The sequence below is a fragment of the Sinocyclocheilus rhinocerous genome, unplaced genomic scaffold (genome assembly GCF_001515625.1).
Source record: "Sinocyclocheilus rhinocerous isolate Xijiao unplaced genomic scaffold, SAMN03320098_v1.1 scaffold349, whole genome shotgun sequence".
Lineage (NCBI taxonomy): Eukaryota > Metazoa > Chordata > Actinopteri > Cypriniformes > Cyprinidae > Sinocyclocheilus > Sinocyclocheilus rhinocerous.
The window spans coordinates 1,041,273-1,068,234 of record NW_015637137.1 but is presented as its reverse complement, the minus strand read 5'-3'; the positions used below and the strand labels follow the sequence as shown (position 1 = coordinate 1,068,234).

Below are 26,962 nucleotides of genomic sequence, written 5' to 3'. Positions count from 1 at the left end.
GTAGTTGGTGTAATGAAATGTGTTTATGCGGTTTAAAGTAAAAAAGACACATTATTTTCCACATATTGTACACTATTGTTTCTCCTCTATGCCCCGCCTTTCTGAAACGCGTCGATTTTTAAAAAGCTCATCAGTGTGAAAAGCGAGGTGTGCTTTGATTGGCTTAGAGAAAGGAAAAATTGAAATCGCATCATATGACCCCTTTAAGGCAAATGTTTAATTTATTTATTTATTTAAAAACAATTTTTTTTAATTCAGCAAGGATGCATTAAATTGAACAAAATATCAATTATATTGTATCACAGTTTCCACAAATAATTATGTAGCAATAAATAAATAACTTGAGAACCAAATCAACATATTAGAATGGTTTCTGAAGGATCATGTGAGCTGCAAATTCAGTTTTTTCACAGGAATAAATTACATAAAAAATCTAATATAAAACAGCTATTTTAAATGTCAATAACATTTCACAATATTCATTTTTTAACTGTATTTTTGATCAAACAAATGCGGCCTTAGTGAGAATAAGAGGCTTCTTTAAAACATATTACTAACACAAAACTTTTGAACGGTAGTGTGTATATATTCTGTATATATTCATATTTATTGATTATGTTGTTACATATTCAATGAAGTGTGTTTTCTGTAAAAAAATGCTAAACATATTATAGTTTATATATAGTAATAAAGTCATACAGTTTACAGTAGAGGCGGTATTTAAAGATATAGAGGCAATGTTTAGTCGATGGGGGTGGAGCAGTTTCAGGCATTCTCATCTGCAATATTTAAAAAAATTGATAAATCAAGTTTGATCAGGACAATTTTGCAGTTCATAGCAACAAAAAGTTGTTTAGGAAAGGATTGAGCATTTTATTTCATTTTAATGGCTGTTTAGTGTTTTGGAAAAAAGATCAAATTAAAAATGGCCTTTTAATGCAGGGGGGCATTAGCCTCTTGTAACATGAAGATAAAAGTAACTGACACAAGTCAGTTTAAATATTTATACTCTACCTCCAAGGAATCAAATTTGTGTTTATGTGATAAACTGAAAAAGCAAGCTTGGCAAGCGAGTTGTCCAAAAACTAATAATGGACTTAAAAGGAAATGTTTCCAGTCCTCAGCATTGATTACTGTGTCTTTATGTGCCATGGTTGTTAGCGACTGTTGGAGGGGTGATACCGATGTAGCTGAGATACTGATTTATCACTCACAGAATGTAACAGATGACGCCAATACTCCACATGTCTGTTGGGTAGCTGATAGCTTCGTAGTTGATCACCTCAGGAGCTACAAACTCAGGAGTTCCAAACAGAACCTTCAGAGAGCCAGAATCCTCTGAAAACAGAAAAAATAAATAAAAAATAAAACTGTGCCAGAAAACCAGACGCTGTTTGCTTTTGCAGTTGTTTGCATTTGTTTACCTAGCCTTCGAGCAAGTCCAAAGTCAATGAGCTTGATCTTGCTTCCTGTCTTGTTGATGCACATGATGTTCTCAGGTTTGAGGTCCAAGTGGACAATGCCCTGCTTGTGGATAAACTGAACTCCATCAATGATCTGCAGCATGTACTTAATCACCTCTCGCTCAGTCAGCTCGAAATCCTCATCAACGATTCGCTCAAACAACTCGCCGCCAGAAATCCTGCAGCCAATGGGGACCACAATGACATTATCGTTAAGCGACGCTAACCAATCACTGTCAGACTGCAATCTCAATGCATTGGAACTGTTTATGCACATTCCATTTAACAACCAGACGAACAGTGTCTGGAGTGCTAAACAATTCTCTTACAGTCAGGGAGATTTAATTCTGGGCTATTTTCCATCATGGCTGCCAAGCTGAAGCAGAGAGCATCCATGCTTTCTTCTCCCCACCTCCCTGTTTCTCCATCTCACTATATAAGGACATGTGACACGCACTTCTCCCATCACAGGGTGCTGGATTTTACATTCCACTCTCGCCATAAAAAGCTAAACTGGTGGAATGATTTAAAGGTGTTGAAAAAACAACTAACAAACACTACAGCCTGTTCAAAGACACCAGGACACACAAGGTAGGTTCACCAAAGTGACCCAATGTGATCACCGCTCCCAAACTGGAACATATCCGATGGCCTTTTCATGAAAGCTTTTATTTAGTTAACCTGTATCATGTTAGTCTTTCGGCTTAAAAGATTGAAGATATAGGGACTCACATCTCCAAAACCATGACCAAGTCAGATTTTCCCTCAAAGGCGTCCACACATTGCACCAGTTTGGGTTGGTGGAGGCTGTTCATGATGTCAATCTCCTGCCTCACGTTTTCTTTTTCCTTCTGTGAGAATGCCTTGATGAACTTCCCTGCCCATACCTTCTTGGTGGACTTTTCCACAAGTTTGAAGACTTGACCAAATTTACCCCTTTTAGAAATAAGAAAAAGGCAATTGAAGAAACTGGAAGAAAATATCTGGTACAGTAAATCAAAAATGGTTATATTGATAATGCATCTCTTACGTTCCTAAGCGGTCCTCTATATCATAGAAATCCTTCACGCTGCAGTCTTTCTTAATGACCACATCTCTGTATTCTGGTTCTTTCTCCTCATCTGTGAAATGAACAGGATATGTATCAGACTGGCCATGTGGGAGTCATATTAGTAAACTCTGGATTCAGGAGGGATGGAATGGTGGGCTAATTGCTTTGAACTTCATACCATCATCGGACACAGTGGCTCCAACTTCCTCCTCTTCCTTTTTCTCTGGAGAAAAATGTGAATGTTATTTAAAGGTTTAGTTTTTAAGTAGGGCATCAGCTCATCACATTTACACTTTTGGGGTTCAATAGTCTGAGACCACAGTGAATATATATATATTTCCAATTAAACCTGAACAAAAACTGGAAAATATGTCAGATTTCTTCCTCTTCCCATCCTATGTCTACATGATTTTTCCCCTTTTCGTTTATTTAGTTCTATATTTTGTATAATGTGTAAATATATAAAATATATAATTAATATATATAAAAAATTGAACTAAATGAATAAAAAAGGGTATATATATAGTGAAATGAACAGGATATGTATCAGACTGGCCATGTGGGAGTCATATTAGTAAACTCTGGATTCAGGAGGGATGGAATGGTGGGCTAATTGCTTTGAACTTCATACCATCATCAGACACAGTGGCTCCAACTTCCTCCTCTTCCTTTTTCTCTGGAGAAAAATGTGAATGTTATTTAAAGGTTCAGTTTTTAAGTAGGGCATCAGCTCATCACATTTACACTTTTGGGGTTCAATAGTCTGAGACCACAGTGAATATATATATATTTCCAATTAAACCTGAACAAAAACTGGAAAATATGTCAGATTTCTTCCTCTTCCCATCCTATGTCTACATGATTTTTCCCCTTTTCGTTTATTTAGTTCTATATTTTGTATAATGTGTAAATATATAAAATATATAATTAATATATATAAAAAATTGAACTAAATGAATAAAAAAGGGTATATATATATATATACACACACACGCACATTGATACATTTACATGCATTGATGCATTTGATATAATACATTTCATATAATGCCCATATAATATACAATGCAATGCATTTAATATTGATATAATAGACAATGCAATGGATTTTCATTTAATTTAATTATATAAGATCATTGTTAAATATATAACACACACGCACACGCACACACACAGTATATTTGATAGACTATTGATGTGACATTACATTTGATAACATATTGTATAACATTCATTATATTAATTTATGCATATAATATTATAAGACTTGAGTTTATGCCAACTCGAGTGATGCTGCCATAAAGGCAGGAGAAATTCTGAAATTAAAATCATTAAAATTGTTATGATGATAGTAGAATTTGTCATGGAAATGAGTGAATTATTACAAAAATGAGAATGTATAATGTAGGAATTTTCACTAGTGGCTTCAGATTTTTGGTCCCCACTGATTCTCTCTCGATCAATAGTAACACAATTAATCAGAGGTTGTTTCTCACCTGTTACCTCCTCCACTCCCACTGTAATGCGCTCAGATTCTGCACTGGGCTCTCCAACTCCATAGACATTAACAGCTCGAATGCGGAACTTGTACTGACGATCAGTGAGAAGGTTCTGGACGTGGTATGAGGTGTTGTTACAGGAGGTGAGGTCATTCCATGTGTTGTCGATCGAATTCCAGATCTCCAGGTTGTAGGACTGGACAATGCTGCCTCCATCGTAAGTGGGACCGTACCAGGAGAGGGTGAGCGAGGACCTGCGGATGTCAGAGGCAGCAGGGATGCCGGCTGGGGGATCTGGCTTATCTGGGACATAGATTTACCGGTACATTGAAGAGGTCAGCATTAGTTATATAGAAAGCAATGCATAGAAAGATAGGGAGACTACTAGTAAATATGCTTTATGGTACTATGTTGTATCAAAGTGCTAAATACAGTCTCTCATAATCAAATCTTTTTCCTTCCTGTTTCTCATTATGTGTCACTTCCTGTCTTTGTTTACTCCCATACCTACGATAGTGAGGTTGAGTGAGGCCTGCTTGGTACCAAATTTATTCTGCAGTTCAAGAGTGTAGCAACCACAGTGATCTTGGTCACTCGCTGCGATTGTCAGGTGGCTGCTGTTCTCTGTGGTCTCTATGGAAATGCCCCCACTTCCTGGCTGGATCTAAACAGGAGAAGAGTATACAAAGTATATAGGACTTAAGGCCTTTAGGCTTTCATTTTCTTATTTTCACCTCTTCTTTAACCACTTTCATATCAAACATATACACCAAGTAATCATGAAATCTAAACTGATCCTTACTACTGTAATTATTAAGATTTTTTTTGTCTTCCTAATCTCTAGGAAACAACATGTAAAGATCACAATAGGCAACCGCCACACCATCCTCACACTCTCATTTCACCATCTGTCATCTAACATTGGTTCCCAAAGTGGTTCTGCATAATCTCTGCTTCATTTTATATATTAATGTATCAGTTTAAGTGTTTTGTACTACAGATTCTTCAGTTAATCAGCAATGAATCAATCAGTGGTCTCTGAACTTGATGAATCACAAAAACCATTCATGCTAATAATCACACAAACGATGCAAGTCTGCTCACAGTGTGAGAGGGGCAGCGAATATGAAACGCTCGTGCAACCTTGCAGAGACATTTCAGTCTCCTATTAAAGTTAACAGGTGGGGTATAATACAAAATTCGGTTGCACTTTATTTCAAAGTCCAATTCTCGCCATTAACAAATCATTAACTATGACTTTTGCCTCAATAAACTCCTAATTTGCTGCTTATTAGTAAGGTAGTTGTTATGTTTAAATATTGGGTAGGATTAGGGATGTAGAATATGGTCATGCAAAATATGTGCTTTATAAGTACTAATAAACAACCAATATGTTAATAAAAAGGCATGCTAATAAGCAACTTGTTAATAGTGAGAATTGTTCCCTATAATAAATTGTTACCCAAAATTCTTTATTAAAATAATTTTAATAATTTACATTAACAGCAGCAGCTGTTCAGTTCGCATATGCTGTATATCTTCACAACTCTTCTCTCAAATAAAAGCCTGCTGTCTTAGATAGTCAATCAAAAGTCAGACAATACAATTAAAAAATTAATCATTCAAAATATTTCTTTACTATTACAATAAAATGACTATTGATAATTCAATGAAATATATTCCTGTTTATCTGAATATCAATTAATCGACCTATAGTACTTTATGTCACATTGATTTAACAGTGTTTGCGTATCGATACTGATCCCCCAAAAATGGTATTAGAATCTGTATCGGCTGATCAAAATGACAAGAAATGAGTGATCGGTTTTGGCTATAAAACTCCCGATCAGAGTATCATCTTTTGTTCCAAAATTGTTTTTGAGATATAATTTTACAATAAGTATTTGTGCTGTCAGTTTTAGATTAAAGGGGTGCTCTGTGCTCACATGGGAAATTTCTTTAAGGTGCAGTCAAAAATCACTGTAAATAGTTGCCTTTATTTCAGAAGGTTTGGGAACCAATGATCTGTCATTGTACTCTCTGTCCTTTTCTTACCGACTTTTTAAATTTGAGCCAGGTGCAAGTTATGGGTGCCGTCCCTCCAAAGTTGCCCAACAGCTCCACCTTTTCTCCTGCCCTGATCTTCTGATCTCCAGGGAACTGCAGAAACTGTGGCGGAGAACCTGCGTGGCATCATAAGAAAACATAGGTTCATATTCAACACTCTCATGGAAAATAGTTATTCCGTATTTTCTTTCTCTGTCTGTCTACTATCAGTATTCTGCAAGACAGCTTATCACACAAGAATGTGTCTCTGTACATGGCCTTCAGGTCAAATATTCTTGGGCCTGTATGGTTATGTAAGGGATAATGGGAGAGTAATCTTACCCTGTTTGGCGGGAGCTGGTTTCTTCTTTATTCTGGCTTCATCTGCAGAAGAGAGAGCATGTATTGACATAAGATAACATCTACTGCAACAGCGTCTACTGTGCATTTTTAGCTAAACATATTTACATAATTATTAAAATAAACATTTCATTAAAGGGATGGTTCAGCCAAAAATGTTCATAGTTTTCTCCTCCTCGTGTTGGCTAAAATGTGTATGACATTCTTTCTTCTACAGAACACGAAATAAGATATTCTGAAGAATATTGGCAACCATACAGTTTTGGTTACCATTGACTTTCATGGAAAAAAAGAAAAAAAAAATGCTCAAAATATCTTCTGTTGTGTTACATAAGAAACAAACAAAATCACATGAGGGTAAATAATGGCAGAATTTTTATTTTTGGGTGAACTATCCCTTTGGAGGAACTTCAAGCATAAATAATGATTTTAGAAGGATTTAACAATTTTGACTATTTTGACAATATTTTGCAGCAGAAACAAAAACAAATTTGAATAATGGTAAATGTTATTTATTATGCTTTCATACCACCATTAAAAAAAAAATATTAGCATTGGTTAGCATCATTTTGCTCATATTATAAACATAATATCTTATTTCTTAATTCAAAAAGTTATTCATCAATAGATTTATATTTTGTTTTATGATAGCAATGATTTTGAAATGGTAATTGTCAAAGAGGTCTTTTATAGAGGCTATTGCTTTTGTTATATGCAAATAAATGCATATTAAGAAATGTGATGCCAAATTTGTTATTTGAAAAACAAAAAGGAGTAAAGTCACAAAACAATGTGATATTATATGTATTTTAATACCCAATAGTTCGATTGCAGGAATTAAAAAATTTATTTTCTTCCTTCTTAAATTGATAAATAATAAACTCTCCATTCAGTAACCAATCAAACAATCCAGTAGTCAAAAATATCCAGTAATCAACCCTGTTCACATGATTGAAATTTCATTTTACACCATTTCAAAGGAAATAACTAGTCAACATTCATCTGAGAACTGACAGGAGTTCTAAGGAAACTGCCGCTCCTGATCAGCATCCAGGGAGAGAGTGTTTGTGTGGACACTGTGTCTTGCTGGAATTCCCCTTATACGGACATGCTAAATATAGGGTCTCCAAAGATCCAGGAAGCAGTGGCTCTCTCTCTCTCCACTATTTATTTAAGGTTTGATCGCCGTCAAGAAACAATGCAACATGTAAACCCCACTAATACTCCAGCACACTCCAAACAGAGAGACTGAGAAAGGGGGAGAACAGGGGTGAGGAAGACAGAGAGGACAGTCAGATCTTTATGTGTTTCAGCTCACAGAAGTCTACCATTTTAGGCCTTCAATTGCTTCTTTCCTATCTTTCATTTTCTCTCTTATGCCTGGACACACCTGAACTTTTTCCATAAGAACTGTGGGAATACAATGTACTCCGTTCTGGTATTTGCCAGTAACATGCTTTTCGTGCACTAAATTGTAAATCACTTTGACATTGTTTGTTAAGAGCATAACTGCAATGTTAATGTGAGCCACTTAGAGGCTGCTATGCTTATGAAATACTAGAAGACCAAATTCAGCAGTACAACTGGTTGCCTATTGTTCCAAAACACCATCGGCTGAGTTTATTTTCTACTCTACCATGATCACATGGATTAAAATGTAGGATCTAGTGTGACCATTGTGTTAAAAGCTGGAACAAAACAAACAGGCAAACCATTTGAGCACTATAGATACAATCTGCCGTCAGATACTGTGGGATGGAAATCCTCTTTGGGAGTCTATATAGAGTGCGCGTGATGACCATTGTTCCCGTCTGTAAGGTCAACTTCTGACATGACAAATATTTTTGAAAGGGAAATTGGAATTAAATGTTCACTAAATATGTAGCAGAATTAAGGACTAAATGCTTTTGCCAACTAATCTCAAATCTCAGATGTATGATTGTTTACAAAAATTCACTATATTATAGCCCAGCTCTTTATATAAAGTATGTCCAACTTTGTATGTCCACATTTATCCACATATATACTTATGTAGTCCAATATATAGAATATCTCAACTGCTTGTATCATCACAAAATGTAAAGTATATTATCACTCAGCTCTAATTTAATGAATGTGACTATAAGGCATGACCTGACTTGACTTGATTTTCCTTCAAAGGTGCTCTCATAAATAAACAGTTCACCTAGATATAAAAATTCAGTTGTTGTTTACTCATCCTCATTTTGAAACCTGGATGACTTTCATTTTTCAGGTGGATCACAAAAGGAGTTTTTTATTATTATTATCTTAATGTCCAAGCTGCTCCTTTTCATACTCTCAGTGTCAATGCTGACCATAAAAACTTGGAATATATAGTCCATGAGTTTTGTGGACTACTTCTATGTATAGTTTTTGGAGCATGTCAACATTCTTCAAAATGTCTCCTTTTATGTTCCACTAATGGAAGACATGTTGATGATCACTGAGGTTGAGAAACAGATTAATGACATTTCATCCCTTTATAAATAAACTACTAACATCACAAAAAAACAGGCCACAACATGTGTCCTTACTCACTTTCTGTAGTGGGAGTTGCAGAAGAGCTCTTCCTGTTTTTCTTATCTGCTGATGGGTCTGAGGGATCTAGAGGAATGCAAAAAAAAAAAAAAGATTTTAACAATATTTCCCCCCTTTTTGTTTCAAATAAATCCTAATTATGAGTTTAGGAGGAATTTGACACTGTTAGTATTGTTATTGGGTTATTGGTACTTACACCCTCACTTAATATTATATGTTTCCAATGACATGCATAAGGGGAAGTCTAGAAGACAGGACACTTACCATCTACAGTGACCATACAGGAACACTCTGCTTTACCATGTGCATTCTCTGCCTTACATGTGTAGCGTCCTTCGTCCTCTGGTAGAGCCTTGTCGATTGTAAGTGAACACTTTTCACCTGATGTAAAATAAGAGGTAGCATTTAATGGCAAGTGTATATGACAACTGAATTGTTTTATGATTGAATTTTTGTCTTTTCAGCCTTATTATTAATTGAAAACTAAATTCTGGCCTTATACATTGTAAAAACTCTTATGCCAGCTATGCTGACACCCTTAACAGCTTTTGAGGCTTGACTCTGATAAAAAGGATACTTGATTTCCAAGAATAAAATAAAAAATAATAACATGGAATAGTCAACATCTTTTTTTTTTCCATATTATCCAAAGGCTTCAAATTCTAAAGTTCTTCTCCATAAATAAATATTTTTTTTAATGCAAATTATTCCATTAGCACAAATTATTAATGTGAACACATCACCACAAATATCTGAAAAAAAAAAAATGTAAGAAAACCAGGGGCCGGTCTTCTTTTCTGTTTGTTTGTTAGTTAGTTCGTTTTTTTGTTTGTTTATTTTTACACTTAAGAACTAAGTTAATAATATTTTGTATTCCCAACCCAAGTCTTAGGAATGCTCTTATCTTTTTTCTTAAGATTGTTCTAGACAAATTTTTAAAAATGTTTTGGTAACAAAAAGTTACCAAAACATCCAACTTGCCTTAACCCCCAAAAGTAAGATGTTCAATGAATTTATTCATTTTCGTCTTAAGAAAAAAAATGAGATTTTAGAAAATATTTGAGAACTTAAGAATTGCACTTTCACGATTGAACATTCTTATAAACAAAAAGGTTTTGATGAATCCATACCCTGCTTTCTAAACATAAAATTGACCAGAACAACCAAGAGCCTAAAGCACTGGATAATGTAGGGGACACCCATCACATCCCTGTTTGATTTAGACTCAGGGAATCCTCTATTGCTATTTCAGAACTTTCTAATTGCGACTCAGATCATCATTCTGTCTCATGTCAGTGGAAGGGGTTAGAGAGACCTTAAACCCTCAGATCAAATAACCTAATGTGAATGAGCTCAATGAACCAAGATAACACTCACTGAGTGCTCCAGTTGGCAATGAATCAGCCTCAGCTTTAAGATCATTCCTCTCAGCATGTGATTTACAACACAGCTCCGAACACACTAAAATAGGGGCTTTAGGAAAAGAGGTTTTAAAGCTGTCCTCGTCATTAAATAACTCTACAGACCCAAGGCTATCACATTTCATTGGAATTGTCTGTCACATTTAAACATCTATTAATCAAAAGAGACAAAGAACTGTGTAGAAAATACAAGATCAAGAGTATTTCGCATTGTAAACTGTGAAATTGTTGTCAAACGTATCTACTTTCATACCTTCCTGTGATAAGACAATGAACTTAGATGCTTTCACAATTTTCCCATCAAGAATCCAGGTGATGACAGCTTGGGGGTCAGAGGTCACCTGACACTCTAACCTCAGCCTCTCTCCATCCACCACAGTGATGTCACTGAGGGGCTGTTTGAAAACGGGCAGCTTTCCTGCATCCTTCTCTCCCCCATTCACAACTTTTGCCTTTTTGTCGTTTGTCTCTGTTATCTGTCCATCAGTTGTCTTCTTCTCTGGGCTGGCTTTCTCCTTTTTTTCAGTTGTCCCTGCATCAGTGCTGCTGGCTTTTTTCTCTGTTGTTGCGTTTTCCTTTATGTTAACCTTTTTATCAATTGCACCACCATTTACGCCATTGACATCACTTTGCTTTTCCTTCTGTGGTGTTTTGGGTGCTAGCTTTGATGAATTCTGTTCATTTTCCTCAGTCTTCTCTGGTTCCGGTGCTTGCTTCTTGTTCAGGGCGGACCTGAAGTCTGAAGGTGCGCTGCTTGGAGGTGGCGTGGCAGCAGGTGCTTTGGGTGAACCATCTTTCTTGTTGAGCAATGATCTAAAGTCAACCTTTATTGGGGTGCTTGTCTTGATCTCAGACCCTGGCTTAGGCCCCGAACGGGGCTTTAGAGCTGCCCTAAAGTCTGTCATCTGGCTTCCTTTACTGACCTCTAGAAATTAAAACCAAATTTATGAAAGCTCTGTTCGTCAGTCCCTCTCAGTTCCTTTGGTAGGGGCTTCTTCAAGCTGTAAATTAATACAGATGTCCAGTTGTATGAACGTTCCTTCACGATCCCACTTGGTCCAGTGACTTAGTGGAGGTCCTGCTCTGTCTGTGGTCACTGTGCAACTCTCTGTTCTCCCCACTCAAAGCACTGCTGGGACAACCCCTCTGGACCAGAATGAAAGAGGGAGGAGAGAATAGAGGGTAGAGAGAGGACATACAGAGGGAAGGAGAGAGATATGTGAGGCTGGGGAGTGGAATTGGATTGTTTAAAAGCTTAGACTCCATTCTATAATAGGTTAATTGGAGACAGGAACACATTTCATATCTGTGTGGCATCAAAGGGGGGAGCGCCATTGCCTTATTAGGGAAACACTTCCAGTGCATGGGCATCAACACAGCGGAACAGAGCTGGGAGGTAAACAGATGGCAAGATAGCATCAGAATCTGATACATTATTAGTATGTTTAGAACACAAATGCAGATAAACATCTTGAGCCTGTCACCAGTGCCTGATTTGGAGTTACGTTCACTGAAAGGCAAGAACTTTTTAATAATTTGAAAAGAAAGAGAATCTCACTGTTCCTTTGGTGCTTGGACAGAAACCAGAAAAGAAGTGTTCTGATTATTCCGTGGGTGTTTCTTTGGATGCTTCTAACTTTTTGACCTCTCTATAAATAGGGGCCCCTCATTGGGCCATTTTTGAAGATGCATTTCACCAATCAGAGTTGAGTTGCATGTCTGCAACAGTTTATATTAAAATGTTACATGGGCAGCCTTATATGGCTATGAACGTATCTGTTACTCTTCTACTTGTGGACACATCATGGGAATGTCTCCTAGATAAAATAGCTTCCTGTGCTGTTTTGCTTCACCACAAGGTGAATTGGTGAGTGAATTTTCCATTGCTGCTGGTATGAAACTTAATCTCCCTTATATTCTGCAAAAGTCCAGTCCTCAATGGCAATCCTAGAGGTCTTAGAGATAACCATAATGATGAGATGGGATGTGATTTCAAGAGTCATAATGAACAGGTCTGATTGGGTGCAGCTGCTGATATCTGATGATTAGAAACACTTTTAAATAGGAGATTTAAAAACAAAGTCTCATTTTGTGTCGCAAAAAGCTGGAAAACACATTACTATTATGTGGGTTTTAAACTCTTGTCAGCAAAATTCCAGATTCTATTGTTAACAACAAAACAATGGTAAAGGATGCATCATGAAAAGACCCTCGCTGCTTTGTTCTGGGAGTTTATCTTCGGCATTGGGGCAGGAACATTAACCAGACTTATAAGGAACGAACAAAAAAATCTCATTTTTAACTGCCACCCATTTATGCGCTATATCCTCAAGCATTTCCACAGCTTTACTCTGCTATAAACATCTCTCTTAACTTGGAATCTATAAGCTCACCTATTTTTTACACTGTTATTAAGCATATACCATGGAGAAGACAGTTACAGTATACAACTGTTTTTTTTTTAAAGCATTAATTGTGCAAAATAAAGCCAACTATCAAAAAGAAAGAAAGAAAAAAACAAGTAACTTTAGAACATCACTTTTATTAACCTTTATAAAGTTATAGCTAATTTATTCACATAAGAAGTGCTAAGTTTAAAGTCAACATTTCACACATACTTTGCCAGCATTTATTTACACAGGCCACAAACTGCAAACTGTGACTGTCTACAGGCAGCGTTTATTGTAGGAATTAGTTTTGCTAAACATACAAAAACAGAAACAGCCCAACAATAATTATTTATTCAAAAGCAAGCAAAAGGCCATTGCTTATTCCTTAAAGAACACCCAGATTACTAACACATGACTTCATTCAAATTGTTTATCAGGCTAAAAAGACCTAGCAGGCTAAAGATGATGCCTGAAGGGAATAAACAAAGTTTTATTTTTGAACTGTTTTAAAGCTACAACATGAAATATGTTAGATGTTCCAGGCAGTTGTTTGCATCTGAGGATTAACTGGATGAAAATAACTGACTGGAGAAAAAAAATGGCAGGAATGTTCTAGAATGAAGAGTATAAGCATGAGTTAGGTGGATACTCTCTACCTTTTAGATATGATGACAGTAGTTTAAATATAAAAATATGAGTATGTCTGATGTGTATTGAAGGAGAGATATCAAACCATTTCACAGTAATCTTAGGTCTAAACCATTTTTTTTGCTTGCAAAACGTAATATACTTTATATTTGATGCACAAATAAACTTTTGATCTGAATCTACTCTTCAATGTGATTTAAAAATGTATAAATCTGCCAAATTCTATGATCAAAACCAGAATCTCAGTCAAAGTTTTTAGTTATTCAGTTATTAGAACCTTAAGCCTATATGTGTTTAAATGTGAACATACTGTATAAACTGCATTTTCTCTCAAGGGTTAACAAGATAGCTAGTCTGAGTGACGCCCTGGACTACATACAATATAGCAATAAACAAGTCAAAATGGGAATACACAAGTGAGAAATTTCTTATACCAATAATAAACTCTCATCTCCTCCTTGCATTTAAATTATGACGATACCCATGACACATTCTGAGATAGTAAAACAACAGAGGGTGTGAGAGAGTAGGGGGCATCCCTTAATATCCTTGCCGAGAGTGGTGTGAAAGGAACATTACTATATGCTTTGTGTCTGAGAATGGAGAGGCTCTCATTTGGGGCAGACAAGCAAGGGGACACTGTTTACAGAACAGCTTGTGTGGTCTTTCTTCTTCTGAGACCAGAACCTTATATGTCCATAAAGGCTTAAACCTCCAGACCAATCAGCACTTCTCATACCAGTCATGATCCAAGGCTTCTGCATACTGTTCAACAATGGTTCTTTTCAGAGAATGTTGTCGGGTAATATATAATGTTTCACATTTCACTTTGAAAGATGGATGTTAGTTATATCATCAGTTCATGATTCATGGCTGTTACTACTATATAAACCTCAATTAATATGGCTTTGGTAAACTGACAATGGCATTTCCCCCCATTTTTATTTAATTTTAATTTTAATTAAATATTAATTAATTTTAAGTTATTCAAAATACATTTAATATGTAATTCACACATTAACACACGTCTATTTTTTTTAACACACAGCTTCTGTTATTTATTTTCACCTTAAAATGTTTTTTTTAAAGATATATTTTAATTTTAATTAAATATTAATTAATTTTAAGTTATTCAAAATACATTTAATATGTAATTCACACATTAACACACGTCTATTTTTTTAACACACAGCTTCTGTTATTTATTTTCACCTTAAAATGTTTTTTTTTAAGATATATAAATTATTATAAATTTTTTAATAAAACTGTGATTATAAATGATTTTAATGATTTTTTAATAAAATGACAAAAGTTATGCACACTCACTTGTATTTGGACCAAGGAAAGTACTTTAGTACTTTTTACGTAATAGTTAAACATTTTACATTTTAGAGTCATCAGAAAATATCATACTGTCTATCATCAAATATCATATATCATATCATATCATATCATATCATATCATATCATATCACATCATTTAAATCAGTGTTTTCTTGTGTCGAAGATGTTGTGTCAAGGTAATATAGCAAGTTTTATTGTGGCTGTGCAGGCTGTAGGGACAGTTGCAACACGTTGTTGTAATCTTCTCAATATGCTGCCCCTTACCATGTAAAAGCTTGCCATAACATTACAAAATTGTAATTTTATGAATTAACAAAGAACCCCTTTCAATAGTCAGGTCTCGCTCCTTTTTATTTAAGTAAACAGGTTTTTAAAAATCAGTCTGAGTCTAATGTGGTCTAATGTGGAATTTCCTTCTGTCTCACTCTCTCTTTGTCACACACACACACACACGCGCGCACGCACACACACACACACACACACACACACACACACTTATAAAGACAGTTAAATAAAATGGTAGATTTTGAATCTGAACAGTAAGACTGATTACTACTTGGTTAACTGCTAGTTAGGCAAAGGTTCTTAAGACACAGTCTTAACATAGTGGCTATGTTTATGCAACTGGCCCCAGTTCAGTAAACTTTCACAGAAGTTAACAGAAGTAGGAAATTATTAAGTCTCAGTTTTCGAACTTTGAATATGTTTTAAACTTTTTACAATGCTTTTTCTTTATTATTTTCTTTATATTTATTATCTTCATTATCTCAAACATCCTTAATTGTCACTGACCCAGGTGACAATGATAGAATATAATCTATGAAAGTTATAAACAAAACTAGATTGAGGAAAAAAGACTAGGTCTGCCATTTTGTGGCAGATAATTTGAGCCAACTGTCATCATGTGAAATGAGGTAAGAGAGAGAAACGTTAAGAAATGTTTTCTGTTATCTGTCTATAATCTGTCTATAATATATGAGAATCATGAGGCCGAAATTGTGGTCTTTATTAAACCTTATTTAATGCTTGTTTGACCTAAATATGGAACAACTGGACCAGTCTGCACATAAATTGACCTATATCTCCAGACAGACGACCTGATTGGTAAGTACAGCAGATACGTCACAATGGGCGGGATTACAGTACACTCACTTCCGCATTACTGTACTGAATGGATTTAATGAAACTGGTCGGTTATGCTGAAGTTGAACACGTTTTAGACGCAGTTCAGCGTTGTCAGACATTTTTTTGACATAGAAGCTGTTCATTTTCATAAACAGATTTACATAAAGTAATTAACGTTAAATAAAAACTAGACTTGATATAATCATCGTACTAAATCAGTATTCAGTCGTCTAAAAGAGTAAACTGCCTCATAACTGAAAAATGTTAAAAGCAATTATCCTAATTGGGGGCCCTCAAAAAGGTGAGATTTTAGTTTTTTTTTCTAACTGTATGAAAGATGAATGATACCGCAACAACATTATCACATATGATGACGTGGCGCAAAGGACGTAGCTACGTGATAGCGTCTGATATGATAAACTTCTGATATGATAAACTCGAATTAGCTGTCTTAAAAGTAGCAAATATGGTGATATTAATATGGATATTAAAACCTGTTAGAAAAACGCATTTCATAAAAATGCCCTGCGTTCAGGTACCAGGTTCCGCCCCCTGTCATTCGAGGTGCCCAAACCACTGTTCCCTGTGGCAGGAGTTCCCATGCTGCAGCATCACATAGAAGCCTGTGCCCAAGTAAGACACTGCAAACTATGTTTAGATCACATGTAAAGCATAAAGATGAACATTCGTCACAGTAATCAATATCTGTTTTGAAAGTTTGCCATGTTTTATTCTCTTACAGGTTCCTGATATGAAAGAGATCATACTAATAGGTTTTTATCAGCCCAATGACGAGCTAAACCGCTTCATTTCTTCTGCGCAGCAGGAGTTTAAAATCCCAATAAGGTAGATACCAGTTCAGATCAGCAGATATTTTAAACAAAGACTAATTTAAACTATTTTATTGTGTTATATAATACAGATGATATTTATACTGATATTTTGTAGATATCCAGATCTGATAGTCCCGTAATGTAAAAACTTGCCAAATACATAGGCTTAACGCAATTTATTTCTTTTTGAATCTGAAGGTACCTGCAGGAGTTTGCCGCCCTGGGTACAGGTGGTGGGATCTATCACTTTCGTGACCAGATCCTGTCTGGGGGTCCGGCTGCATTTTTCCTCATGAATGCTGATGTATGCTCCGAGTTCCCCTTGCAGGAAATGCTCCGGTTCCACCGTCAACATGGCGAGAACCATTGTGGAGTCTTACTTGGAACAACAGTAGGTTTATGTTTAGTAATTAGTGGGTAATATGATTTTTGGATATAATATAATATAATGTAATATAATAATTAGGGCTGTCAGTTTAATGTGTTAACTTAATTAATTAGTTATGAAAAAATAATGTGATTAAAATATTTTAATGCAGTTAACGCACTGGTCCCGCGCCCAGACCTGTACATAATATTACATTTCATAAAATTTCCCGTTGACAAATATGATGCAGGGCAACAACTCCATGAATGCAGTTATACCCTAAAATTCAAGATATTGGGGCAAAAATGCCCCTGTATGAGTTTTTGTCTCATATTTATATCATATGATAAGCGATAGAGTATCATTATTTAAAAAAACATTCAAGGTAGTTCACTCAAAAATTTTAATTCTGTCATCAATTACTCTCATGTCGTTTCAAACCTGTATGACTTTCTTCTTTTGCACAACTTAAAAGAAGGTATTTTGAAGACTGTTGGTAATTAAGCTGTTTTGGTTACCAATGACTTTCATTGTATGAACAAAACAATACTGAGATGTTACTCAAATGATCTTCTTTTATGTTCCATAGTTTATGTTAGGCCGTTGTAGCCTAAATGTTTATGTGTGATACATTTTATGTTGAATCAAATAAACGATTTCTTTCTAAAGCTACTATTTGTAAAGTCTACTTGATACTTTCTAACGCAATAATACATTTAAATGATCTTTTGTGGGTAATTTCACAGCCAAATTTAATTTGTGATTAATTCGATTAATTAATCGACACATCATGTAATTACTTAGATAAAAATTTTAATCGACTGACAGCCCTAATAATAATATATAATATAATATAATATGTAGTACTGTTCAAAAGTTGAAACTTTTTTTTAATGTTTTTGAAAGAAGTCTCTTATGTTCACCAAGACTGCATTTATTTGATCAATAATACAGTAATAGCAGTAATATTATAAAATATTACTATTAGAAATAACTTTTCTATTTTAATATATTTTAAAATGTAATATATTTCTGTGATGGCAAAGCTGATATTTCAGCAGCCGTTACTCCAGTCTTCAGTGTCACATGATCCTTCAGAAATCATACTTAATCATAAATAATATGCCGATTTGGTGCTCAAGAAACATTAAAAAATGTTTTTTATCAATGTTGAAAATAGTGGAAACAGTGGTAAATTGTTTCAGGATTTTTCTATATCTCTCTCATTGCAGGCCAATAGAACACAATCGCTGAACTATGGCTGCATTGTGGAAAACCATGAGACAAATGAGGTACTATAAAAAAATATGTACATATAATTCATATGATCTGAAGGACAAGCATTCCGTTCAATAAATGGCATTAAGAAGATACTTACTTTTTCACATTATGCTAATTATCACTCATTTCTTTCAGGTGCTCCATTTTGTGGAGAAACCCAGTACTTTTGTAAGTGACATTATCAACTGTGGGATCTATTTGTTCACACCAGATATTTTTGGCCATATTGGGACGGTTTTCCAGAGGAACCAGCAAGAGAGGATCCAGTGAGTGTCACTGACATAATTCAGCCTCTAAACCGCTTTGCAGACAGATTTACGTGTATAATAATAGGTCAGCCTGACCTGTTTGCACTGAAATGAGTTATTTTTTTCCACAGGGAAGAACTCACTAATGGCAAGCAGATGCCAGAGGTGATTCGGCTAGAACAGGACATCTTTACAACCCTAGCAGGACAGAAAAAACTCTTTGTCTACAAAACACAGTATTTCTGGAGTCAGATAAAGTCTGCAGGGTAAATCTGCCTTTCTCTCAATTTTTACCTGTTAGCTCCCCTTTCTGTCACTGTTTCTTATACATGATGTTATATAACGTAACACAGGTCAGCAATATATGCTAGTCGTTTGTACCTCAAGCAGTATCATCAGACACATCCTGAAAGACTGGCCACAAACCAAGATGGAACCCCCAAAATAATAGGTATGTTGCATGAAGAATTCTCTCTGAACAAGTTGATCTTAAAAATGTTTTTTTTATCAAACACAATTTACCTATGTAAATATAGAACTCACTAGTTGTATTATATAATTATATGCAGCTACAAGGTCACTGAAAATTTGTTTTCCACCTTCAGGGGATGTTTATATCCACCCTACAGCAAACATCGATCCCTCTGCTGTGGTAAGAACATAGGCAACAACTTATATACAGTAAATATATGCTTCTGCATTGTATTCAATTTCTTTCTCTCCATTCAGTTGGGTCCTAATGTTTCCATTGGCAAAGGGGTGACAATTGGAGGAGGCGTAGGAGTGAGGGAGTCCATTGTTTTACATGGAGCCGTGTTACAGGTGAAGTGGGTCACTCTTGTGTTCACATTTGCTACAATGACAATCAGACATTAGAAAGAAACATGACATTGATTTTTATTAAATATGTGAGTCTCTGTTTCAGGATCACTGTTGTGTGTTGAACAGTATTGTTGTATATACAGTAAATATATGCTTCTGCATTGTATTCAATTTCTTTCTCTCCATTCAGTTGGGTGCTAATGTTTCCATTGGCAAAGGGGTGACAATTGGAGGAGGCGTAAGAGTGAGGGAGTCCATTGTTTTACATGGAGCCGTGTTACAGGTGAAGTGGGTCACTCTTGTGTTCACATTTGCTACAATGACAATCAGACATTAGAAAGAAACGTGACATTGATTTTTATTAAATATGTGAGTCTCTGTTTCAGGATCACTGCTGTGTGTTGAACAGTATTGTTGGGTGGGACAGTACAGTGGGGAAATGGGCAAGAGTAGAAGGAACTCCGAGTGACCCCAATCCCAACGACCCATATGCTAAGATTGACAGCGAGACTCTGTTCAGAGATGGAGGTCTAACCCCATCCATCACCATCCTTGGTATGAAGATCTTGCCTCTATTATAATCTAGTGGCAACATAGATAACACAATACAATACAATACAATACAATACAATATAATATAATAATGTTTTTAAATTTTAAAATATTTGTTAATGTTTTATTAAAGAATGCTCAAATGCCAAATTTATTTGGTAAAAAAATGCAGTAAAAATAGTAATACTGTGAAATATTATTACAACTCTTTTCTGTTTTAATATATTTTAAAATGTAATTTATTCCTTTGATGGTAAAGTTGAATTTTCAGCTGCCATTACTCCAGTCTTCAGTGTCACATGATCCTTCAGAAATCATTCTAATATGCTGATTTTTTTTTATTTTGGAATGGTAATATAATATAGCCATGTTGTAACTGCATTACTGATAATCTACTGAGTGTTTTAAACACATAAATACGATGTACTGGTTGGTTCCTTCCAGAAGGTGGAGCTGTTCCTTAAGAAGTTATAACAATCATCTTGCTACTGCATGTACTGTATGTGGCAACAGTTTTTCCACGACAGGAAGTTTGTCTGACCATCTATACTCTATATTTTCCTTCTAGGCTGCAATGTGAATATTCCATCAGAGGTCATCATTCGAAACTCTATCGTCTTGCCTCATAAAGATCTCAACAGGAGCTTCCAAAACCAGATTATCCTATAGAAGACACTTTCCTCTACTGTCTTTCTGAATAAACACTGTACATTGGGTCATGTAGAAAGTATATAGCCTAGAGATTGCACAAAGTATTGTTTATTTTTTATCATTATTTAATGTTTATGTATTTGCTAGTTATAGTCCAGAGAAAATAAGTCCACTTGTGTGGTCAGTTTGTATTGCAATAATATAGCATGAATAATATGGTTCAATGGGGTTCAGTTTTCCTGATAATTTTAGGACTGGGAATTTTGTATTTAATATCTCATTCTAAGTTGATACACCAGCCTTATACACATATAGTAGATTACAGTAGCAGATAACACTAGATGTTACTTTATTTTAGTTTTATTCCTTAATTACAAATCACACATACCTATATTGCCTTTTCAGTAAAATTAAGATTTTTTAGAAACTGACAGATTTGAAGGCACATATTTTTTTGGCAGGAATGGAAAAGATGGTGATAACGTTTAGTTTTTTAACAAAAGACAAAAAACAAAAAAAAATTTGTTTCAGGGATTTTATTCCTGAATTATTCCTGTTCTCTGTTGCAACCATGTATTAAAATCATCTAACAACAGAAAAATAGAAACATCAGAACATGTGGAGTATTATTATGACAAATTGACGAGTCCCCTGTGAGCACAAATTGAGCCTTAATGCGTTTGTGTTTTAATTAAAAGATTAGAAAAATTGAATTGAATGCATCATAATGCTTTAAATGTGTTACTGAAGTTTACATATATCAAATTAAAGTGCTATGGAAAAAATAAAACGGAGAGGGCCATATGAGTGACCAGTCTGACTGGTAGGAAACACTGAGAAGACATATGTGTGTCTTGCCATTTACAAGCTCTTTTGTGGTTTTCTGTCAGCTAAGGCGAAATGCAGAATAATTTAGGGCATATACAAACATAGTTGTCATTTAGTTGTTTTTATTTTTATTTTTTTAATGACCAAAGTAGTAATGCTGCAAATGTGAGATTGGTTACAATGACAGTTTCAAATGAAGTGTTCCTACTGTATGTACAAAATGTAAGTTAAATTGCAGAAAATATTTTCTTACTCTCACTTTTTTTTCAGACATATAGAAAAGGTCTTTACATTTCTTTGATTAATCTGTCTGGCAGAATGGCATATAATTTTAAAGAAGCAAAAGTAACTGACAATATATATTCTAAATAAATATCCTATTAATAAAGTATTACTACAATATTACTATAGAGTATCTGTGTTATAAAATATAACATAATGCCATCTTTATTGGGTTAAGATGCATCTGCAGAGTATCATGTGGGAAAGCGATGGCAAACTAAGTTCAGTTTTTAAACAAATTGTTAAATTAAAAAAAATTTTTTTTTTTTTTTTAAATGAAAAAAAAAAAAAAAAAAAAGTTGAAATACACCCATTCATGTTCATGTCAGTGGCCATTTTGTTTGTTTACTTTGGGGGTACACAATTGTTTGTAACACCTTCAGTAAAAATCACATTCGTTTTATATCTGGGTAAATGAGGGTTAAGGTTAGGAGGGATACAGCTGTGGCTACTGGGCATGCGCACATCAATATAGTGTAATTTTTGTCACACTGTTCAATAATCACTTTTTTTGCATTATTGTAAGGAGTAGGTTTAGGTTTGGGGTAGGTGTAGATGTTTATAAAACACAATCAAAAAGGTACAAAATTTAATTTATTGTTAGTTTCTGGCCGTAGCTGTATCCCTTCTAGCCACAACCGTAAATGAGTTCTAACGCTAACTTATAAGAATTTAAAGACAGACCTACCAAGAACTATTAAGTTGTTTATCAATAACATATACTTTTAAAAAAACCTGCACCTGCATTATTTCATCTAAATAAAAAAATAAAAAATAAATCAAGTTCAATAGTATAATTCCTAGTGAAGAACTACACTACCCATAATCCTGCAGAAAAATGTCCACCAATCACAGTAGAGCCCTTCCCCAAGGGAAGTCTTCAAGGTTATCAAAAAAAGCATAATGCAGCAGTACACTGGCAAGGAGACTAGGCCCTTTTTTAATGGATGTCAATGGAGGAGAGGCTTCAATGTGCTTAATAAACTGCTTTTGTGAGGAACCAACCTATCGCCATATCACTTAATAAACTGACATACTGTTTGCTAATCTTCAAGGTTTTTTCAAATAAATATTTAGGATGGAGTTATATTTGTCGTTTACAACAGAAAAATTGCTGTTTGCTTCATATAAACGTTTGTAATGTTGTGATTCACCAGAAAAAAGTCTCTAAGAAAATCCTTATAGGAAAAATGAAGAAGAAAAATATGGAAATAATGGTTAAGCACTAATGCACTCTGCTGTTGGCTAACTCATTTTGCAACGCAATGTTGTGCGAAGTAGCTAGATAGAATCAGCTAATAACCAAAGGCAAGTAACTTTGGCCAGGCAATTGCATACTTGTGTAAGGTATTGCCTGAGTGTGCTATTACATGACAAAGACATACTAAAAATGGAAAAGCCATTTTCAAAAGTTTGCATTTTTAGGCCCCCAGAATGCTGTTATCATGTAAATAAATGGCCAAAACGCATAAAAAGGTTTTCAGTTTTTAGTTGAAAATGCTGTCCCCTCCTCCCAAGTTACAATTTATGTATTACTAATTAGGACCACAGCAGTGTTAAATTACAACTAGTGTATGTCTTTAATCCTTTAGACATACATGATGATAAAATGCACACTTGTGTGCTTTTAAGGAGAGCAAATTATGTGCATAAATTATTTATTAGTCTAATTAGCATTAAGCTATAAGTGTGCACTTTACCTTCTCAACTCTTGTCACTTCCATGCCAGTGTTTAAAAAAAAGTAAATGTACATTTTTACAGATTGTTGTATTAGCATTCATTTCCCTTGACTAATTTTGAAGCAGCTTTGGAATATTTATTATTTACATGTAAAAAATATACTGTTTAATATATCATTATTATTTATGAAGCCTACTGTAAGGCAATCATGATCATGAAAGGCAAACATCATATTATGCAACCACACTTTATGAAGAACTCACAACCTACTTGATGAATTTTGCTTTGTGAACAAATAGTTCAACCAAATTAGATATAGAGCTACAAAGTAACTAGTTTTAAGCTCCTAGTTTCAATTTTATGTCCCAGGCTCTACTGAAGAAACAAAGTCACCTACATCTTGGATGCCCTGGGGGTAAGCAGATAAACATCAACTTTTCATTTTTGGGTGAACTATCCCTTTAAGGCTGGTGCAACCCTACTCAGTTGATTGGCTCAAAAATTTAGGCCTAAATATAGGCCTACAATTCGCCCCTGTACAGAATCTGCACAATCCAAGCAGCTGCCAATGAGATAAATGGAAATGGGACATGATATGAAGTTGTTTAGGTAGACCTTTGTTGTGGTAGTTAATTTTATTGACCATTACACTTTTTTGAGTAATTCTACACCAAACTATGTTTAACTTGCCCTTACAGTCAGGATACATGGAAATAACTTAATACAACAGAAGACCATTGCCTTGTACGTAGGTTTGCATTAGTTCTGACAGAAGACTGGATTCTGCATTTTTTTTTCTTCCTTTAAAATAAACCACAGACTGAGTACCTTATAAATTTGAAATAATGCTTCTTTGCTATACAGATAATATGTAATTCAGAAAGGTGACAGCCTCCTTCCTCCGTAAACATGTTGATTATTCACAGAGTGGAGCGTGTCAGAAGAGGTTTAATAGCTCCTTTGTGAGTGGATTCTTGCAGCCTTATCTTAACTCTCACTCTCCTTAGACGCAGCACATAATTCTAGTTTGGAAATATAGTTCTGTGTTCTTTTTCAAAGCCTTTTCATGTCAGATTATAAAAAATAATAATAGCCTAGTGGTGGTGGCATGTTTGTTGAGAGAAAAACATGGGAAAAAGAGAGAGTGGCTTTAAATGCATAACCACTTAAACCTTCGAGTATGTTACACAGCCAAAGGGAACCAGGGTAAACCATGCATGTGCAGAGTGTTTTGTCCATGTTGTCCATCTGTTAGTATTGTCCTATATATGGTTATATATAAATTAATTGATCACTGTATCGACTTGGCTCATATCACCTTGAAATCGCTGAACTTGAATCTGCAAATCACTGACAGTGTGAACAGGGCTTAATACACCAGAAATAAATGCCAGAAGTGAAGGATTTCAAGGAAAACAACTTAAATTTCAGTCTGTTTCTCATATGGAGTTACTACGGCTTCATTAATATTGTGTAAAAGTCGGTACCACTTTATTTTGATGGTCCCCTTTGAACATTCTGTTGATAATAAGTAACACTGCACCAACATGTCAACTAACTCGCATTAAAGTATAAGTAGCCTGTCTGCTCAATATCTGCTAACTCTTTATTGTGATGGTCTCCCAACAGACATTCTACTGACTATAAGTAAATTTGCAAATACATGTCAACTTAATCTAACCCTAACACTACCACTCTATAATACTCTACTAACACTCTAGTGAGACTTAGTAGATGTGTAGGTGCAACGCTACTTATAGTTAACAGAATGTGTTAAAGGGACCATCAAAATAAAGTGAAACCCACAAGCCATATAGACTGCTTTCATTATACTTGTATGTGCTTTTTAGAATGTGATCATTACCCTATGGCCCCTTTTGTGTTCTGTATTACTATGGAGCAAATTATTTTTCAAAACAAGATCTTTTTAGTAGAACCACAACTGCATACTTTGACACCTTGACAAGAATTAATCAATATATAATCAGGTTTGTCCACCTAGAAAATGATTTGGACAACTATACAAACCAAATATTAGCTAAACATTGTTTCAGAGCAATTCATGTGAGTAAAAGTCAAACTTCATTTCAACGTTTAAATCCCCATGATTGCCCCATGTTGTAAAAACAAAACTTTTTCTTTCGAATTTCTCTTCTTTTTTCTGGCTTATTGACAACATGCCACACACTGTAGAGAAAATGTAGGGAGTATCTTAAAAGTTAATGTGTTAACGTGGGTAGCTAGTCAAGAATACTTGTGTCGAATGCTAACTACATACTGAAATGAAATTAGGATTTTCATCACAAACAATGTTTGTAGTGTGCAAATTAGGTTTTATCATCTGACCAGTAAAAAGAGGGAAAAAAGGGAACAGGAACCATGGATTTTCAAAGGTGTGAAACATGAATGTGAGACTGAAAAAAGTGCCTGAAGCTGAAGAGAATTTCAGATGTTTCTTAACTCTTAAAGGAAGTCTTGTTTTCTACTATAATTTATATTATAAACAGTTTGTTTATGAGAAATAATAGTGTTAAGCAATAATATGCAGGTGAAAACTTTGCGGTCTCTGCTCATGACCAATACAAAAAAGGACTCCTGATGAAACATTAAAGAGGCTGAACAAACATTCATTAAACAGACATATTTGGAACATTTCTGTGGATGAAACATGTATTTGAAACATACAAAAGATATTGATCTTAAACCTTGAAATTACTGATTGAACCTTGGTGAGCTTGGAATGCACAATAAGTATCTGTGAGCTTGGATACTGTATGTAACATTAGCATTCTTGCCTTTAGTTTTCCTTTGGAACCAAAAATGATCTGCAACCCAGTTAAGTATTGGTGCATCAGCACTTCTCATCTTTTTTTCATATAAACTAAGTTCACACGAGCTTAGCATCCGAAGCCTATAAATTTATTAGCATTTAGCTTAGTACAGTGGTCCTCATTTGGGTTCACTGTCCTCTTTTGATGAGATAGCTTTTTTCTGCCCTTCCTTAAGCACATTTCTCCACATAGGCTACTCACTTAATCTGACAGCTTCAGAGTGTGTGAAGCTGGGAGGAGAATCTCTCCCTATCAGGATATTTACAATCTCTTCCTCTTTGATTAGAGATCTGAAGGTGTCAGGCGTGATTATCTTCTTTTCAGTGTAAATAACTTTAGTCTTCAGTGCTTAACTCACCCCTCCAGTTTCATCAGTGGTCCCTGTCAAAGTTCTGGGTTGTAAGGATTTTAGTTTCCATGGCTCAGTCTGAATTTTAATTTAGAGTCTCCCAGCTTTGTACTTTTAATGGCGTGTTCTATTCATCTACTTATGTTCTGATAATAGAAAGTAAATCTGCCATGAGAGGAAATAAGTGAAATGAATAAGGTTTGAAAATGAATGTGGGTGGTTGTTGGGTGGCCAATGCCATATAGAACAGTATATATACTAAAGTATACATTATTACATATATTACAAACATATTAAAATAGAAAGCAGTTATTTTAAATTCTAATAATAT

At 34.9% G+C, this 26,962-nt stretch overlaps 2 protein-coding genes across 2 annotated transcripts in view; one reads left to right on the top strand and one right to left on the bottom strand.

Annotated features, from left to right (window-relative positions):
• LOC107748549 (myosin light chain kinase, smooth muscle-like) overlaps positions 1-11,481 on the bottom strand; it is a 16,702-nt gene extending 5,221 nt beyond the window's left edge. Inside the window, exons 1-12 of the mRNA XM_016563379.1 lie at positions 10,653-11,481; positions 9,243-9,359; positions 8,979-9,044; positions 6,402-6,443; positions 6,069-6,196; positions 4,521-4,677; positions 4,011-4,316; positions 3,146-3,190; positions 2,494-2,584; positions 2,196-2,399; positions 1,425-1,642; positions 1,215-1,338 (exon numbers count right to left, since the gene is read on the bottom strand). Of these exons, the coding sequence (XP_016418865.1) occupies positions 1,215-1,338; positions 1,425-1,642; positions 2,196-2,399; positions 2,494-2,584; positions 3,146-3,190; positions 4,011-4,316; positions 4,521-4,677; positions 6,069-6,196; positions 6,402-6,443; positions 8,979-9,044; positions 9,243-9,359; positions 10,653-11,304 (2,150 nt within the window). The 5' untranslated portion in view covers positions 11,305-11,481. The remainder of the gene's footprint in view (positions 1-1,214; positions 1,339-1,424; positions 1,643-2,195; positions 2,400-2,493; positions 2,585-3,145; positions 3,191-4,010; positions 4,317-4,520; positions 4,678-6,068; positions 6,197-6,401; positions 6,444-8,978; positions 9,045-9,242; positions 9,360-10,652) is intronic.
• Positions 11,482-15,956: 4,475 nt separating this feature from the next.
• On the top strand, positions 15,957-21,356 carry gmppab (GDP-mannose pyrophosphorylase Ab). Its single transcript, XM_016563380.1, has 12 exons — positions 15,957-16,207; positions 16,442-16,539; positions 16,649-16,752; positions 16,938-17,130; positions 18,339-18,398; positions 18,523-18,653; positions 18,767-18,901; positions 18,989-19,086; positions 19,241-19,287; positions 19,365-19,457; positions 19,844-20,012; positions 20,578-21,356. Exons 1-12 carry the CDS (start codon positions 16,168-16,170, stop codon positions 20,676-20,678), a joined length of 1,269 nt encoding a protein of 422 aa, XP_016418866.1. The 5' UTR covers positions 15,957-16,167; the 3' UTR covers positions 20,679-21,356.
• Positions 21,357-26,962: the final 5,606 nt, after the last annotated feature.

Bases quoted from the DNA above. Each gene is read 5' to 3' on its own strand.
- gmppab (XM_016563380.1), top strand. From the start codon at position 16,168: ATGTTAAAAGCAATTATCCTAATTGGGGGCCCTCAAAAAG. The intron at 18,399-18,522 runs GTACTATAAAAA...CATTTCTTTCAG, and splicing joins AAAACCATGAGACAAATGAG to GTGCTCCATTTTGTGGAGAA. The intron at 19,458-19,843 runs GTGAAGTGGGTC...TCTCTGTTTCAG, and splicing joins TACATGGAGCCGTGTTACAG to GATCACTGCTGTGTGTTGAA.